The 19,896-nt window shown below is 35.0% G+C and overlaps 1 protein-coding gene across 1 annotated transcript; it reads left to right on the plus strand.

The window, feature by feature from the left end:
- Nucleotides 1-7,557: 7,557 nt before the first annotated feature.
- LOC149244899 (protein DETOXIFICATION 54-like) lies at nt 7,558-10,361 on the plus strand. The gene is made up of 2 exons (XM_089457596.1): nt 7,558-7,771; nt 8,454-10,361. The coding sequence occupies exons 1-2, from the start codon at nt 7,688-7,690 to the stop codon at nt 9,879-9,881; spliced, it is 1,512 nt and encodes a 503-aa protein (XP_089313722.1). The 5' UTR covers nt 7,558-7,687; the 3' UTR covers nt 9,882-10,361.
- The last annotated feature ends 9,535 nt before the right edge of the window (nt 10,362-19,896 follow it).

Genomic DNA, 19,896 nt, shown 5'->3' on the forward strand with positions numbered 1-19,896 from the left:
GACGACACTTTGTGATTTCGAATTTAAAATTGTTTTCGACACTTGAAATACTAATGATTCAAATCAAATACAATGGCAAAAGTGTAATTGACTATCTAAAAGAGGAATGCTTTGTGACACTCTTTTTCTTGACTGAAAACGACACTTGCGACACTTTCACATCAAAAGACGACAGTTTTATTAAGCTACTTCTTGCAAAGGAGAACTGTAAATGATGAAACATACATAAAAAAACATTCACAATTCTTCTGATGGAGGCTGAATAATGCAAAGGAAGATGGTTTCAACAGAGATATACTGATCACAGACAACAAAACTACTGAATAAAGCTAAAGACAATGAATCAAAAACCAAAATCTAGAGGCAGAAACAGTCTCATTCAATCATCACACCTATAACATAGGGAAACAGGGATGCATCTCACCTGCAACAAATGGCAGGTGCGACGCATCCAGATTTCCTAGAAGAGACAATGCGATGGTCCAGGGACGAGATTGTGCTTGGTTTTCACTCACAGTTTGCAACTAAGTTCAGGGATTTAGGCTGAGCTAATGATTGTTAGTAAACACAAAGTATAGGGGCCGATCTAATGAGGTTATTTGAGCTACCACCAAGGCACTTAGGATGTTTGCAAGCTAGATGTTCAGTTCATAAACCAACTCGGAGATTGACTGAAGCAGCGTTGATCTACTTTGTAGTTGCATAGCAAAATTAGTTCGAAGGCTAGCTGGCTTAACTTCAGGCTCTGTCTGTGGTTTATAAAGCAAACAACAGTGACAAGAAAAACAAACTATTCGCTCCCGAGCAGAGTCGCCATTTTGTTATCGAGAAAACTAGTGTCCATTCAGAGCTGCTAGTCCCACTAAGACAGGTAGCTATCTTAGAAACAAACATATTAAAGTTACTTGTGTTTTCCTTTATGAGAGATAGATGAGAGAGAAGCAAAGAGCACCAACCTCAATCTTTTGCTAATCTCCTTGCTTGTTTCCTCTCTCCTTTGATAGAGCTTTCACCACTCCTTTCTCGCTTGTCCCACTTCAAAGAACACCTGTAGAGTCAAGGCAACAAAATACCATCAAAGCATAGAGATGTATAACCATAAATAATGTAGGATCAGATGTACATTAACCATATAAATGCATACACAAACAAGAGATATACAAGCATATGGAGGAAAACTCAAATAGCTTTATTGATAGTAGTAGAAGAGAGGATTACAACCAAGTTGTCTGATCCAGCATCATCCTCCCAGCATGAAAACCCTCTTCACCTCATACAAAGCAAGATCACCCAACAATGTCTTCAATGAGAAATCAACAACACTTCCTTGCAACTTACAAATTCCAGCCTCCTTGGATCTCTAGGATGAGGGATCCATATATAGATGTTTGCAAGAGAGTGAGTAAGCTTCTGGGATTTTGATTAGTGACATTTCACTGAGAGTTCTTGGTTCCACATGGAGATTTCATTGATCTCTTACTCATCCCTGGGCGAATTCAGAGAGGAAAGTGTCCTGGAGAAGTTTCTGGAAGATTCCATGATCATCCACTTAGCAAAATGTCTCTGCCATTTGTCTACTCTCTCCCATCGCACCCTACAGAAGGGCTTTTCAGTATGCATCGCACCCCCCGTGTGTAATAGGTGAGATGCATCGCACCCTGACCATGGATCAGGTAAGATGGTCCAGCTTTGACTAGTTCTGAGTAGTTTTCAGGGAGAACTTCTGGGAAATGATGTAATCAGTTGACCTTGATCCTTTAGGGTATGAAACAACACTTTTAAGGGTTTAGACGCCCTTGGTTTATGGACATATGTGATTGGGGTTGCAATGCCCAAATATGTCTATAACAAGGGATACTGCACAAGGCAAGGCAGATGCAGTTCAAGGCGAGCCTTCCACTGCAAAGCATATTCAGGCACGTCAAATGCAGGAAGACATGAGTCGGATGCAGGAAGATGAGGAGGACATCAACGAATACAGATGTTTCATCGTCGAAGAGCAACCGGCCGTAGCAAATGAAAATTAGCACTACACGCGTGATCAGGCTCCAGGCTCCATGCCTCATCAGGTTCCACGCATCATATCGTTCCAGGTGCTAGGTTTCATTTTGATTTTTTAAAGAGAACAGTTAATTTTGAAAATGTTTTCATGCAAACATCGTCATATGCTTATATGTTGGTTTCCCCTGCGAGGGTAGCAAACTTATTACGGTTTGGACTGGTTTCCCATCTCTGGGCAGTGCTCATTTTGTTTGTAATGCAATATGCCATGAACTCTGGCTAGGAACTGCAGAGGCCAGAGCCTCCTTGTATTATTTTGTTAAAGTAATAGATTTTAGACTTAGAAAAAAAATAAATAATAAAATAGAATAAAATTATTTTGATCCTCTTTCCATTTGAGCTATCCATATGTTTTAGCTTAGTTGTCTCAACCCCTACTTTATTAAATTTAATCAATACTCTATCATCTTAATTATCTCAATTAATTTTTTTTATTTTATTTTTTAATTTTAATTTAAATATTATATTTAAGTTTAAATATATCAATTGATTTATTTTTATATGATTTTAATTTAAATAGGAACTGCAGAGGCGAGAGCCTCCTTGTATTATTTTGTTAAAGTAATAGATTTTAGACTTAGAAAAAAAAAATAATAAAATAGAATAAAATTATTTTGATCATCTTTCCATTTGAGCTATCCATATGTTTTAGCTTAGTTGTCTCAACCCCTACTTTATTAAATTTAATCAATACTCTATCATCTTAATTATCTCAATTAATTTTTTTTTATTTTAATTTAAATATTATATTTAAGTTTAAATATATCAATTGATTTATTTTTATATGATTTTAATTTAAATATCTTATTTTAATTTAAATTTAATAATAATTTCGGCATAGTATAACTTATAAATGAAAGAGTCTTTTTCACCATAATTGGACAATACGATTTCAACCAAGAATGTGATTTTTTGTTGTTTAATGTTTAAACAACTTGAACTCAAATTTTTAGAATTCCTACCAGATTTTTGCTAAAATTAACTAGAAAAAATAATGTGAAAAAATGCCATTTGTCTATAAATTAGGCTATGCCAATAATTTGTTTATTTATTATTAATGCATTTATTTTAGATATATCTTTTATTTTTATAATTGTAATTATTATGGAAATTCATTATCCTAACTAATTTTAAAATATTTTATTATTATTTTTCATTATTAATTATATTATATTTTGTATGTTTAACTCTTTTTTTAAACTTAAACAAATTTTTTAAAGTTTTGAAATTTAAAAATAAAATTAATTTACAAATTATATTTATATCATATTTAAAAAAAATAATTATATAAAAACATTAAAAAATCTTAATTAATCTCTTTCTTTTTTTAAAATTGTGATAAATTATATTAATTTTAATAAACTTTTAATATCATCATTATTAAAATAAAAAACCATCATTTTTTTAAAAAACAACCCTCCAATCCAAACATTTTAACAACTTTTATCATTTGTTGAATTGAGACTTCTATGATCCATAACAATTATAAGAAGAGCTTCGGCATAAATCACATATAGAAAGACTTTTGTCAACCAGTTTCGAACCAGCAAGTGTGGCTCATCGTCAGGACAAGTTGAAGAAATAGATCCAGCTTTGCATGTTAAATAGTCTGAGCAAGGCCTCCAACGGCTATCTAGATCTACGGCTAGCTTTGACTTAAGGACATTCAAAAAGTCAAATTGATCATTAAAAAGAAGATGACCATACCTATATATAAATATATAATTATATAAATGAAATAATTTTAGGAGGTGTTTACGTTATTAATTAGTTAAAAATGTATAATTTAATAATTAAAAATTTTAATTAAATGGGAATTAGTTAAATTGAAGACCTAACTTTTGTATAAAATATAAATAGAGTAAATGTAAGATGATAGTTAAATAAAACAAATAAATAAATAAATAATAATAATAAAAATAAGCAAATAAATACATAATAATAATAATAATATATCTTTGTTAATTAAAAAATATATAAAATTAAAAATAATATATAAATTAATTACAAAATAATATATATAATAATCATTTATCATATATAAGAAAATTAATATGGCCAAGGTTAGAACTAACTCTCATGAGCTCCATAGTGAAATGCGTCATTGCGCAAGAACACCATGGATGGAAAGGTTTTGCCATATCTGTGAAAATACATCGAGGATTAAAATCACTTCCTCTTAGAGTGCCCCGCATACAACCACATTAGATCTCAGTTTCAAAAACTTTGTTGCAATATTGACCTTCTTAGCCTTTTATGTTGTCAAAATTACAGTGAGCTCGGGAGGCTTCTCTCCCAGCGTGTTTTGAGGATAGGAATAAAATCTTAAATCAAACTAAATAATTCATTTCTTTAGGTCCAATAGACCAAAATTTGGTCTAAATAGACGTTACCCATCATCATCGTCATCAATATCATCATTATTAAAATAAAAAAACCATCATTTTATTAAAAAACAACCCTCCTATCCAAACATTTTAACAGCATTTATCATATATACATGATTAATAATTATTATTATTTAATAAATAAAAACATATTTAATTTACCCTACAAGGAAAAAATAAGTTTTATTTTAAAATAAGTAAATCAAAACAAACCTTTACCTGGTCAAAAAAAATAAAAATAAAAGAATTAATGTTGTTGACTGATTTAAACATTAAACATCCCCTATCAACGAGAGTAGTTACTGTTACCGGCTTCTTACCATGTCAACACTCACGCTTTTTATGTCACACTTGGAATAACGCCGCCGCCGGCAGAAAGCGGATGCATTAAAACAACGCCTCACTCTTCACCTAACCAAATTACTAAATCTTATAAACTAACCCACCCGCGAACTGCGACGCGCCTTTTAACTTGAGTTAAACCGCATCAGTTTCTCGTACGATATCATTGTATATTATCCTCAACGCGTATTTCCCAGGCGCTCTTTCATGGCGAGCTTCGGTGGTGTTTGGATTTTCTGCGTGCTTTTCGTGATATTTTCAACAAAATCTTCAGAGGATTCGAACGTGGGTTGTTTCGTTAAATTTAGTGCAAAACAGAGACAACCCGAGCGTTTTTATTAATAATAAATTGCACTCACATCTGGAGTGCAGAACAACGTGTGTTTGATATATTTTCGCGAACAATTAAGCATTTGGACATGTGGTAGGAAGCGTGGGTTCTCTCGTTAAATCTGGTGCAGTACGGAGCAAATTCAAGCACTTCTCTCGTTAAATCTGGCGCCGAACAGATCAAATTCAAGCATTTTTAAGAATATATATTGCACTACAATCCATGCAGTACAGATGAATGCGTGTTTCATATCTTTTAGTGAACAAATAAGCAAGTGGACATGTGCTACCACAACTTTTTCATTGGACAAAATTGGCACCAGAATCAAGTTAATATGACAAAATGCTTTGATTTTATAAATGTTATAATAATAGTGCAGAGGTTTTTATTTTAAATTAAATTATTATGAATGAGATATTTTATTTATAAAACTAAAATAATTTAATTTTAAAATGATTATCCAAAGTTTTGGTTTGGTGATTTGATTAGTAATTAGTTTTTTTGGATTTGAATATATGACTTTTTGCTATAAAAATACAATTTAGATATAGATACAGTGTTGTGTGTGTTTTTCGAAAAAAAAAGCTAGTATTTTTATTAATATAACCCTCTCATTATATATTCTATTCCAGGAAGCATTTTACATTTTAACTTTTATGTTTTGGATTTTCTTATAGTCATATTTTTTGGATTTTTTTTCCAATATTTAATAGAAATTTATTGAAATTATAAGTTTAATGTGTAATTGGTATCTTTGGAAGTAAGGATAGTGTCAAAGATACCATCTCCTCTAAATTTAAGGATAAGGTACGGGATGATAAGGAGATGGCTTTCTAGGTAAACGGAAGCTAAGATATCATAAGGAGGTAATCAACCCCACTCTTGAGAACCAGAATTATCTTTCGGCTTTCTAGGTAAACAGAAGCTAAGATATCATAAGGAGGTAATCAACCCCACTCTTGAGAACCAGAATTATCTTTCCGTTTTGACCAGCTCAAAGAAAAAGATGAACATCCCTAAGATCAGAACTAATTCTCATGAGCTTCGAAGTGAAATTGGTCTACTCCCAAGATTCCTCAGGACTATAGAATTTGTCAACTTTGGGATACTAAGAGGGTGGAGGATGAAAAACACTTTCCTTTAGATTACATCCACTCTGACTTCCCTAACATCTGTCACACTTCCAATCTTCTTGACTTATTAAGTCAGGGCGGCTATAGTGATCACACTTCCAATCTTCTTGACTTATTAAGTTAGGGTGGCTATACTAATCTTGGTGCGTTTCTTTCCCTTCTTTTTTAGCACAGAAATAAGATTCTAAAGAATTACAATTAGATTTTTCTTTTTTCTTAATGTCCATCATCATCATCATCTAAAAATTACCATTATTATATATTTAAATAATCATCATCATCTAAAAATTACCATTATTACATATTTAAATCATCATCACCATCATTTAAAAATTACTATTATTATATATTTAAATAGTTAAATTTATATAATTTAAATAGTTTTTAAATATTAAATTTATTAAATATTTAAAAATATATTTTAAATAATTAGATATCACAATTGTATGACTAATGATTATATATCACTAATAATTATATGGTCAGATGAGAGTAAAAAAGATTAAAATAATAATTGTATGATCAGATGATAGTGAAAAAGATTAAAATACAAATTGAGATGTCACAATTGTTATGAATAACAATGATGTATAACTAATAAGTATATGATCAGATGAGAGTGAAATAGATCAAAATATAAAATGTTCAAATAGATTAAACTCATTATCATCACCTAAAAATCACTATTATTATATATTAAATTATCATCATCTAAAAATTATTATTATTATATATTTAAATAATTAAATTTATATGATTTAAATAGTTTTTAAATATTAAATATTTAAAAATATATTTTAAATAATGAGATATCATAATTGTATGACTAATGATTATATAAATTAATAATTATATAGTTAAATGAGAGTAAAAAAATTAAAATAATAATTGTATTATTAAATAATAGTTAAAAAATCAAAATATAAGTTGAGATGTCACAATGGTTATGAATAACAATGATGTATAACTGATAAATATAAAATCAAAATATAAGTTGAGATGTCACAATTGTTATGAATAACAATGATATATAACATCATAACAATGATATATAACTGATAAGTATATAATTAGATGAGAGTGAAATGTATAACTAATGAGCATATGATCACATGAGAGTAAAATGGATTAAATATAAAACGTTCAGATAACTTAAACTCAAACCATATTTTATCAATCAAAATACCAGAAATAAAAATAATATTTTATATATTGAAATATCAGATACTCACAGATGATATAAAGATCATATTTTATGTATATATATACATATCTTTCTATGGTATGGTTATGTAGCCTGACCCATTTGAGGCTTTCTGAGATAAGTTTATGGGTTTTGTGTCTGTCTGAGCTTGCAGAGTGTATATAACGGTTTTATATTGTAAGAGCTTTCTGATAACAGAGTGAGTTGGGTGTATGATTGTGTGAGAAACATGGAAGAGTCTTCAAAGAATAGCTATGGTCTCCACTTAGACAACGAGATTGAAGTTCTGGGCACGTTTCCTTCTGCTTTGCAGGTAATTTTATGAGAGACTATATACAGTGGCTCAAATTTTTTTGATTGCACATCTATTTTGAATATAGATACTATAAGTATTAAATGTACATTTGTATCTTCGAAATTGTAATTGATTCTTTTGGAAATGCATTGCTATAGGGCATGCATTTTTTTAAAAGTGCATAAATTCAATGGAGAAATCTGTTGTAGAAGTGTAGGGTTTCCTTTTTTAGGGTCTCTTATTTGATCACTTCTGCCTTTCTATTGATTTCGGTATTGTTGCTGAAATTATGTTATCTTAGAGTTTAGGTTTTCTTGCTTCCTGGAGAATTTTGAATTTCTCCATGTTCTGAGTTCATTTGTGGGACTAGTTGGATACACCGCCATAGTTTTTGATTGATAATTTTGCCGAATAGACTATTACCTTGTTGTTAGTTTTATATCCTTTTTTGATTGATAATTTTGCAGAATAGACTATTACCTTGTTGTGAGTTTTATATCCTTTTGCAGAGGACTCTGAAAATATTCCATGAATTAAATTTTAAAAATCTCGGTAACTTCCGTGATTTGAGCTTATTTTCTAGCGGAAAACTAGTTGAAATTTTGAGATTGAGCCCGATTTATAGTCACTACAATCTTCTTTTCAAAGCAGATAAGCCTTTTTTTTGGAAGGCACTGATAACGGGTTTGTGTCACTGCAGATTATGAAGGAATTGGAGGAGCTTGGCAGGATTGTAGTCCCTGTGACAGCGATGAACTGTGTGGTATATATACGTGCAATGGTTTCGGTCCTGTGCTTGGGAAGATTGGGAAGTCAAGAATTGGCAGGAGGTGCACTTTCCATAGGTTTTACCAATATCACGGGCTATTCAGTTCTGTTTGGATTGGCATCAGGAATGGATCCTATTTGTAGCCAAGCATTTGGTTCTAAGAATTGGAATCTCATAGGCCTTTCTCTGCAAAGGACCATACTGATTCTTCTGACAGCTAGTGTGCCTATAGGCCTCTTATGGCTCAATTTGCAAAGTATCATGTTGTGGATGGGCCAAGATGCTACCATCACAAGAGTTGCAAGCACATACTGCCTATATTCTCTCCCTGATGTTCTTACAAACAGTCTCCTGCAGCCGCTTCGTGTATACTTTCGATCACAAGGCATCACCACACCTATGATGTGGTGCTCTGCTCTGGCAGTAGTTCTGCATGTACCTCTGAATATCGTCTTAGTTTTTGTTTTTAAATTGGGTGTGCCAGGGGTTGCAATTGCTGCAGTTCTAACCAACGTCAACATGGTGTTGCTCTTGGTTGGATACCTTTACTTCTCCAGAGTATACAAGAGGACATGGACTGGTTGGTCTGTTGATTCTTTCAGAGGGTGGTGGCCTCTCCTGAGCCTAGCCCTTCCAAGCTGCTTTGCAATATGCCTTGAATGGTGGTGGTATGAGATCATGATTTTGTTGGCTGGTTATCTTCCCAATCCAGAAAGTTCAGTGGCAACTACAGCAATCCTCATCCAAACAACAAGCCTGATGTACACTGTCCCTCTTGCACTTAATTCCTCAGTTTCGACTCGTGTTGGGAACGAGCTCGGTGCTTGTAGGCCTGCCAAGGCCAAGCTTGCTACCTTTGTAGCCCTTGGTTGTGCAGTGATCATAGCTCTGATCAATGTAACATGGACTACTGTTTTAAGAGACAAATGGGGAAAGTTCTTCACAAATGATGAGAATGTTTTGGCCTTAACTGCTGCAGCTATGCCTATTATGGGTCTATGCGAATTAGGAAACTGTCCTCAGACGACGGGCTGTGGTGTCCTAAGGGGTAGTGCTAGGCCGGCAATTGGGGCCAGAATTAATCTGGCATCATTTTACTTTTTGGGCACTCCTGTGGCTCTGGCCCTGGCCTTCTGGTTGAAGATTGGCTTCAGTGGTTTATGGTATGGTCTGTTGGTGGCTCAGTTTGCTTGTGCATTTTCAATCCTATTTGTCGTTTTCGGGACTGATTGGCAGTTTGAGGCAATGAAGGCCAAGCAACTAACAGGGGGGCAGATCAAAGGCCAGTTGCAGATGGTCTCTGGTGATCACCATAACAAAGTGGATGATGATGAAGAGCACGGCCTTCTTTCACAATGAAAAACATAATTAAAATTACAGCATTTGCAGCAGAAACCCATTGCACAGTTTTGTTAATTGTTGAGAGGTAGTGATAGTGAATAAGGCAGTAAGTAGGGGTACATTTTCAATCATTAACCTTTACCATAATGATGTGTTTTCCACATAAAAGACCACGAGTTGTGGCCCAACTGGGAAAGGACGGTTAGCTTTAACAAACCCCACAAAGTCTCAGTATCTCTCATGCTGTGATGACGACGACAATGACAATGATGCACACTGATGCTGCCTCTCTGTTTTAGGCCTAAAGTCCCTGGGAACCTGCTAATCTTATCAGGAGAATGAATGATACCATTGCTTTACACCTTCAGTTTTGGGAATTAAGGAGTTTGAGGACCCTGCTAATCTTATCAGGAGAATGAATGATACCATTGCTTTACACCTTCAGTTTTAGGAATTAAGGAGTTTGAGGACCACATTCAATGGTGGAAGTTGTTCCCAGAGAGGGATGGCACGTGTCTCATGATGTCTCTAAGCCCAGTGTTCAAGCAAATGATGATGAGGACCATAATGAAACTGTTCCAGTGACTTTTCTTTACCCTCTTTCTCCTACTGTGAGATTAGAGGCACTTAATTTGTCTACTGACATCCTGAAGGACCAATCATATAAATTCCCTCTTTTACAGAATTGGTGGATATGTACAGTTGAGCCTTTTCTAATGGTTTTGGATTGTGACTCTGTATTTCTGACTAAGCTTTAGGGCAAAACAACATGATTGTCTCAAAATTGCTTGGTAATGGCTTTGTGAGTGAAAAGCATAACTAATTATTGGATGTTTTGTTTTTTGTACTAATGGTTTTTGTGGGTGAAAAGCATAACTAATTAGTGGATGAATTTTTTTGTTGTGTAAGAAGGATTTCTAAAAATCATAAATTTCAGCTGTATAATTTACAAGAATGCCTCACAAAATTTTGAGAATGTTATTTAATTTACAGAATCAGGTTGTCTAAAAAAGTTTTGAGAATATTGATTTCATGAATGAATTGAAAAATAACTTGGTAAAGTCCTCCAATCCCATCATCTATGAGATTTCAAATTGGTTCCAGGTTTTTCTCATTGCTGCACTGATAGCAGCAAGTGCAGAGAGCAACTCAGGTCATTAAATAGCCTGCGCGGTTCAGTTTGGAGCAATTTCTCATAAGCTCGTACGAAAAAGCGAATTCCATTTTACGCTACGACCTGCCAATTCCTTTTTACCTTCCCACCTTTTGTTTTTCCTTTATGGGAGCCATGATTATTTTTTCCTGCAAGGAGCTGTTTTTAAACGGAATATAATTGCCTTCCCAGCAATGATTTGAAGGAGGAACACTTGTTTCCACTGAGGTGTCCTAGTATTCTGTGCAACTTGCGTAGTCACTGGCACCTTTTGCCTGTCATATTCATAATTTTCTGCCATAGGTGATATTGAGGAATAAATTCTCCCTAGAGGAATAGTTTAGGAAACAACCCGGGAAGACAGTTGCCTCAGAATACCATGACATGATTCACTGGCGTTAAAAATGATTGTTGCTTCTGTGTAAGAATTGAACACTCAATTATGTAAAGCCTATCTACATAAGGTTGTCATTTAATTACACCAATTTCTGGGGGGTTAAAATGCAGTGATATATATAGCTTAAAGAAAGATCAAATCTTTATGGGGTAAATTTATTTCATTTTTCTTGATATTTGATAGAAATGTTAAAAGAGCTAGTTTTGGTTGTGTTCAGTCACACAAAATTTGTTGAACATCTATTTATTTTAGTGATTTAAATTTTAAATTTATTTTATTATTTAGTTTGTTGAGATGACAAAGATTGTTAATACTTGAATGGTGAAAAATAATTAAATAAAAATTTTGAATGCAAAGTGACAACGTAACACCTTTGAATAATAGAGAATGTGTTAAATAAGAACGTAGTCAATTACAAATAGTTCATTATGATCAATTTCAAATTATTTTCGTCTATTGTGTTTGTTTTCCTTTTTTTTTATATCCAATCATATGAATATAAAAATGGTATTTGAAATCATAGACCATTCAAATCTTTAACTTGGTCTATTAGAATAAACGTTATACTTCGTCTCTTTTGCTCTCCAATGTTAATAGTAACTTTCTCCAATGTCAATGATTGTGACATTTGGAGTGTTAAACTCCAAGTTTCAATAGTAGTTGTTTTCTATTACAACTACTATTGTGACTTTTGTATTTAATTACTAATTTATAATTTCAAGAATCAAACATTTCAAGTAAGTGAACATTTTATTTAAGATGAAAATTCAAGTATTTTATTTATGGTTGAATAACTGTAGCATAGAAATCAATGCGTCAATAATTGTTTTGTGCTTACACTGAAATCAATGTACACTATTAATCTAATTACTTTGAAATTAATGTACATCATGCATCTAGTTACATCAAATCATAAATCAACGTCTATAATGAAATCAATGCATCTAGTGTAAACAATTAAATAGGATTAGAATTTAACATCTACATTGAAATAAATGCATCTAGTGCAAGCAATCAAATAAGATTAGAAAACAATTACACTAAAATCAATACATTCAGTGCAATCAATCAAATATGATTAGAAATCAACATCTACACTAGAATCAATGCATCTATTTAAGTGGAAAACCAAAATATTCATGGCTTTTTAAATCTAACTTCTTTTATTTTTTGTAAAAGCCTTAATGCTTTTAGTCTATAGTTAATAGTGTTCAATATTATATAACACTAGATAATATTTGTATTTGTCTCTATATATTTCTTTCTTCTTCCATCTCTCTCCCCTCCACCTCTTTGTTTATTTCTAATCTCTCTACCATTCTCTCTCCCCCCCTCTCTCCACCTATCCCTCCATATCTTTGTCTCTCTCTTCTTCCCACTCCTTCCCCCCACCATCTATATTTATATCTCCCTCCATCTCTCCTTTTGTCTCTCTATCTCACCCCCCTAAACACACAAACACACACATTCTCTCTATAGCTAGCTATCTCTCCCTCACTCCCTCCTCCTCCCTCTCTTCATTCCTCTCTCCCCCATCCATCTATATCTCTATGTCCTTTTTTCCTTCTTTATCTCTCTATCTCGCCCCCCAAAAATACATTCTCTCTCTCTTCATATATATTTGTCTCTCCCTCCCTCCCTCCTCTCCCTCTCTCCCCTTCTTGCTCTCTTCCCTCCTGCACTCCTCTCTCCATATCCCTTATCATTTCCTCTCTCTCTCTTCACCTTTCTCTCTTTATGTGTTTCTTCTCCCCTCTGTCTACCCCATCCTATTTTTCCTCTCATCCCTCCCTCTCCTTCTCTCTTTTCCTTCCTCTCTCTTCCTCCCTCTCTCCTCTTTTTTCCTTCCTTTTTCTCCCTTTCTCTCCCACCTCCCTCTGTCTCTCCCCTCCATCACACTCTCTCGCTTTGCCCTCCAACTATGTCACTATCTCCCCCCTCTCATTCTCTCGCTTTCTCTTCCCATTCTCTTCCTCTCCCTCTCCCTCTCCCTCTCCTCTCCTCTCCCTTCTCATTCTTTCCTCTCTCCCTCTCTATCCATCTCTCCTATAATACCCTTGTCATTATGATGTAACTAAATATACATTGATATTTAAGTTGGTGAGCTCTAATGATATTATGTGGTTTGCATGCTCATGTAAATATGCTAAATATACTTTAGACATAGTGTGCCCAAATTGATATGTCATTAGAGGTTGTGATGCCAAAGAACTTAAATTTGTAATTATGGCGTAATTAAATATTGTTTAAGGCTGAATGTGAAGCTCACTCCATGGAAAAAGTAGGGGGGTGTAACTCCAGAGAAAAAAGGCAACAATTGGGTTTTTTATGGGAAAAGTTCATATTGGGGCCCACGTGGATTTTGGGGAGTCCTAAGGGTTGGACTGATCTGAATGGGAGAATTAGTTTTGTTGTGCTAAATTATCTTCAGAATATGTAAAAGTTCTTAAGGATTCATGAGGTTAATTGCAAGTTTAAACATGAGTTTTTGAGTGATTTTATGTAAATTTCATGTACAAATTAACATAAACAAATCACTGAACAACAACATATAACAGACATGAACATCACCAAAATTGTATCACAACAGCACATGATGAAGGAGTTCACCCATCATGGGCTGCGTTTCCTTGGTCCAACTTCTAATGGGTTGGCCCTCTCTATTATGCTCAAAAGTGTGAATACATCAGTTCACATTGCTTAGATAGCTCTAAAACCTATTCCAATGGCTCTAGAATGCCCAAAAATGCCTGTCTAGCCTATTTTTGCTCCTGATTTGGTAAAAAAATAGAAGAAGTTACGGCGTCCCCAAGTCTTTCTGCTAATCGCACCTTAATTTTCCCAAAATCCGGCACCATCCTACAAATTCTCTCCCAATTCTGCTAACCGAGCACCGATTTCGCCTAATTCTGGGCGAAATTGTTGGATGGATTAAATGCCCTAGAAGGCCTTAAATCTGAAAATTTTGGGCCACATGGGGGCTACGTGCTAGGGGCTAAGGCCAACAGCTTGGCTTCATCGATTGGGCCCCCACTCCACTCCACCATGGCTCTGCGGGGTGGAACGCGCCCAAGGGCTAGCCCCCGTGGTTGGCCCTTTCCCCGGAATGCGCAACGCGTTGACTTTAAATAATTGTGCAACCATAGTTTATTAAGAACTAAAGATATGATGCATTGGCAATTGGTTTGGAATCGGTGTTTGGAGGTCGCAGGTTTGACCCCCACCGCTACTGCCCAGACCTTAAAAACAAATTTTTGGTGACCTTTGCGCTACCACGTGGCGGCCCCTCGCTGGGCCACATGGCAACCTATGGTTGGCCACCAACCATCCAATCAAACACATCCAAATCATCACCAATAACAACGTGCCACTTGGCACAACACCATTCCCAGCAGGTCAAACATCACTTGCATAGTCACCTTGCCACATAGGCATGCCCAGTCAGAGCCACATTAGCAGTATGGACTATTTACTACATTGTCTGCATTTTTTTTTAAATTCGCTTGTTTAGGAAAACGAACAGAACATGTTTCTAGGAGCATACAAACTCTGTTTTGCGCGAAATGAGATGCGTTAGATTCAAGATGACGAGCACTACGCGGTCGTTCAAGTTCCACACCGATCCGACAACTTTTATTTTTTAGCTATTTTTTGAGCCCCTGATCATTCCTCCCCAATGGAAGTCGTTTAGACCCCAAAAGATCACTTTCAATTATTCAACAGGTGAGGGTACAGTTCCCTCACCTTTCCAATCTTGATCCATTTGGACTTGGAAGGATTTTTTCATTTTAGCCCCGAAGGTAATCCACATTCCCTCATTTTGAAGACCTTGTTCTTATGTCAAAAATGGTGTCTTGTTGTAGTTCATCAAGGTATTCAGGAGAAAAATCCTCAATGGAAGGAATTTGAACATTTTCTCCTTGATCTTCAATCAAATGAGTGTCATACAACCTTAAGTTCTCAACATTAACAACAACATAAATTTGCATATATGAAAACAAATCCAACCTTAAGGCATTGCTACCAATCGTTTTCATAATTCTGAACTGACCATATTTAATTGGTTTCAGATTTTTACCTTCTCTTTGGAGCCTCTCTTTGCTAATGTGAAGCCAAATTTCATCACTGAATTGGAATTTGTGATCTACCCGATGTTTTTCGTGCCTTGCTTTGTACTTTCCTTGTTTCTTTTCCAGTTGTTATTGAACTGTTTGGTGTACCAATTGGATTTGTTCAATGAACCTTTTTGCTTTGTCTATGTCACTATGACTATTAATAGAAACATCCTTTTTACCAAGATGATACAACACATTATGATGCAAATGGTAAACAAATTCCTCTACTTGATTCCTTTGAATCAAACTTGAATGCACATCTTGAAAGTATGTATTTTGTTGATTATAACTTTCATGCAAAACAAAACGATGCTTGAGGAAAGTAGTTACACAAACAATAGCCCTAGAAAGTATATCAACAAACATGTTGCTTATACCTTTCTTATTCCTTTTGACCAAGTGTAATAGAAGAATGAAACCCATCCAATGAAAGTTCCTTTGTCACTGAAACTTAATCACTGCACCATTGAAAACTTCAGAATGAAATGAAATGGATTTACCATGTTTCATAAGGACTATGCCCATGGCATAGTCGCATACATCAACCTGAAACTCAAATGACTTTTTCAAATCTAGAAGAGCAAGTATAAGGGTTGAACTAATATTTTGTCTCAAAGAATCAAATGCCTCTTGTTGTTTATCTCCCCACTAGAGGACCTTTTGAACCACTGTCAATGAATGTATTAACACTCTGTAATTTTTGAGGTTTCTAAAGAAACTACAAAGGTGATCTAAAATGGATTTTAGATAGACTTCTAAGTCTAAGTGTTCCTCGCAGAGGAAAATGAAAGTCCAAGGATGCTCCTGGAAATAGTCCCATTTTGTAGATCTCTTCATTCTGAATCCACTGCAACTTGAATGGGCTAAAATAGACTTTAGATGCAGAAGTTATTGCAAAAAGAAGTTTGCCTTTGTCCTTTGAAAATGAGGCAAAAACTCCTAAAAATGGGCTTAAGGCCTTAATAAAGGGAGCAACCCTATATATATATATATATATATATATATATATATATATATATATATATGGGGTTTCATTATCGCATCGGAAAAACCCAAGTTTTATGTTAAACAACTGCGGCCTTTTAAAACATCGACAGTGATCAGTGCAAGTTAATGAGGGTCGTTGATCAAATGCGTAGATCAACGATCCAAATCAACCACCATATCGCATCAAACAATAGTTAAACCGTTTGCATGTTGGATACCTGTTGACCGTAGGATCTGGAGGCTGCATCATCCGACGGATATCAGGTGCAAAGATAATCGAGCGTTAATGCAAGGAGCAGACTCGAACTTTTATGGATTGGGAGTTTATAAACTCCATTGGGTCTGTAAGGATCATTAAGAGTCGGGCAAGTTGTCTGCTCGAAATCAACGCGGACTGTCAAATCTACTGCGTGTAGATCAACGACGGAGGACTGTCCCTTAGCTTTGTTTGAGCGAGGAAGATCTCAGTGGTCGATCTAGTGGCAGAAGACCAACCGCCGAGCTCTAATCACATTGCAACACGGCCAAAGGGAGACTTACCAGGGACTTGAGACCTTGTGACATATGATATGCCAATGCACCGATAGACGATAAGGCCAATCGGAGATCGAGGATCGGGGAGGACATGCGACATACGATAAAGCTAGACCCGAAAGGGTTTATGAATGCGAATATATATATCTTGGGTTCCGATATGAAGCCATTTGTCGGGTTTTTTGTGTATTTAGGGTTCTTCTATTATAAACCCAAATATAAAGGAACTCGTGGCCTGTGACTTGCGATAGCGATATAAAAGCGGACCTGACGGAATTGTAGGGTGGATTCAATAATATTTGAAGTCCGATAGAAAGCATTTTGGCAGATTTTTTAGCGTTTCTGTGTATTTCTTTGCATAAACAAAGAAATGAATTTTTGGGGATTTCAAACGTGCCAATGGTCCTTTCCATTTAAAAATAGGTGGCCACCATACTTGAAGGTTTTCCACAATGATTTTTTAACGATCAGAGGGGATTTGAACGAACAGAGGTCGGGAGCTAGAGAGCTCGAAAGGGGAAACGAACAGACAAGCGCCAATAAGCTGAAAAGCCACTCAATATCAGAGGTAGAGGAGACAGTGGCTAAGACAGAGAAAAAGCTGAAGGCAGAGCAGCCGAGGGAGTCTTGGAGTCGCTTGGAGGTCAAGTGTAAAAACCAGAGAGCTGAAAGTTTCCAAGTTATTCGCTTAGAGGTCAAGCGGACTGCTGAAAGCTCACAAAGCCAGAGCCGAGAGCCAGAGCGAACCGAGAGCTTCAGAGCCAGGGATGAGATGGTGTTATAAGCCCATTGTGTTCTGTGTAAACTAGTAGAGTTGAGCTTCGAGCTTGTAAAAGAACTGCTGCCATAATCTCAGAGAGCCTAGTTGAGTTGACTAGAGCTCAAGGAGATGTAGCCCAAGAGTTTTGGGTGAACTCCAAATTAATATTGTTGTTATGTGTGTTGTTTTATTGCTGCATCTACCTGCTATGCATGTGTTGCTTATTTGTTGCTTTACTCACTACCATCTGTATTTTATATCAGCATAAGCAAGTGAACTTAAACCACATAACCAGTGTTAAAACAAACATAAGCATACACCGATTTTCAAGCATTTTTAATTTTTCCTTTGGTTAATCATAATATCTTGGGAATATTTAAGCTTTGGAAGTGAGAGAGGTTCTTGTAAGTTTGAGAAGAAGCCTTTAGTGCCCCATTTTCAGATCAAAATGTAACCACAAAACCACTTTGGACGTTGGGATCTAGCCCTGCCAGCTTCAGAGAGAGATCTCTCTGTCAGATTTAGATTTTTTGGTTTTGGATATTATGCTAGTTATTAGAGTTCAAAGTTTGGTTTGAATTGTATGGTTGATTGATGTCTAGATTACCATTGGGCTATGAAGTCTGTTACTTAAAATATGGATCTATTTTAGTATTTTATAGATAGATTTCACGGGGCGAGGTAGCCAAACTAATTGGATTATTTAATTTTAAATGAAATGAATAAAAAGAAGAAAAATGATTTCCATTAAGTAAAGAGAAATTAATAACTCTTTTGATTAATATTAGTTGAAAACATTAAAATTATTCAAAGCCAAAAACAGAGTGTACATCTAAACAAATTCGGTTCTTCAACTTTTTATTGAATAATTTAGATTAAGAAACACATGAGTATGGTAAACAAAGAAATATAAACACATAAAACGATAGAGTCACTTTGCCAACAATTTGACACAAGAATCCTATGAATGATCTTTTTGTATCACTGATAAGTCCACTGAGGCTTGAAGAATATACAATAGCTTTCTTCTGTACAAAAACAAACCCACAATACTTCAAAACGAGAAGTATTTATAAGTTTATTTACTAAATATCCTATCAAAACTGGACAGGGTATAATTTAGGAATTTCTAAACTGAACATATCTCTAATTTACAAAAATATAGGAAAATTCAAACTACTTGGGTTGTTGGCACTATAGTTGTGGAATCTATGTTGAGGTAGCCTTTGACTTGACTTTTGTTGTGTTGTTTGTTTGGCTCGCTGCAAAAGAATTGCTTGTTTACTCAAGTAACTTGCATAACTTTTCCCACCTTTCTTCACTCGGAATTGACAATTTAAGTAACCTCCTATAAATTTCATCTACCTCTGTATACTTTGCAAAGATGGGCTTAGTAATGAAAATGTATTTGACTTCATGCTAAATGTAGAAATCAAATTATAATGCTTGTAAGAATGCTTTCCTTGTTATAGTTCCCTTTATTCCTGCAAATTTGGTGTTGTCCCTACCAATAACCATCAATTTATGGGTGTAATCAGGGAATGTCATTAACATGTCATTCAACACCACCAAACCTGGAAGTCCCTTTTGATTGAGGACCTTAAGCTTTTTAAAAAATCTTTGGACGCCAGTGTCCAGAACCTAACACTTCTTCTTTCACTACAACATACGATTTCTTTTGGTTAATACTTTCTTAATTTCCAATATGGTCTTGGTTCTGTCTTCTATTTTAAGTTCTTCCAACTCGTATCTGTTTTTAGAATTTAGAAATTTGATGAGATTTGTGGCTTCAGTTGGCTTGTCTCCCAACTTTCCTCTAATTTCCTGAATGGCTTCTTTGGATTTCTGAATCAACTCCTTCTGCTAAAAAATGATCTGTATCAATGGCTAGATCTCTGTCATTGATTGGTTGATATCTATCCATATATTCTCCTTAGCCTGAGCTAAGGTATGAGCCATGGAAGATTCCTTTTCCATTTGTTGTATCCTTTGCATCAATCTCTAGGATTTATGTATCTCTGTTGATTGAGAATTTTCAATTCTTTCTTTATGTTCCTATAGAATCTTGACCTATTCTTATAGTTTCT

Source organism: Pinus tabuliformis, chromosome 7 (assembly GCF_031772625.1).
Source record: "Pinus tabuliformis cultivar Carrire ecotype Pingquan chromosome 7, CPIR1, whole genome shotgun sequence".
Taxonomy (NCBI): Eukaryota; Viridiplantae; Streptophyta; class Pinopsida; order Pinales; family Pinaceae; genus Pinus; species Pinus tabuliformis.

Bases quoted from the DNA above. Each gene is read 5' to 3' on its own strand.
- LOC149244899 (XM_089457596.1), top strand. From the start codon at position 7,688: ATGGAAGAGTCTTCAAAGAATAGCTATGGTCTCCACTTAGACAACGAG. The intron at 7,772-8,453 runs GTAATTTTATGA...GTGTCACTGCAG, and splicing joins CGTTTCCTTCTGCTTTGCAG to ATTATGAAGGAATTGGAGGA.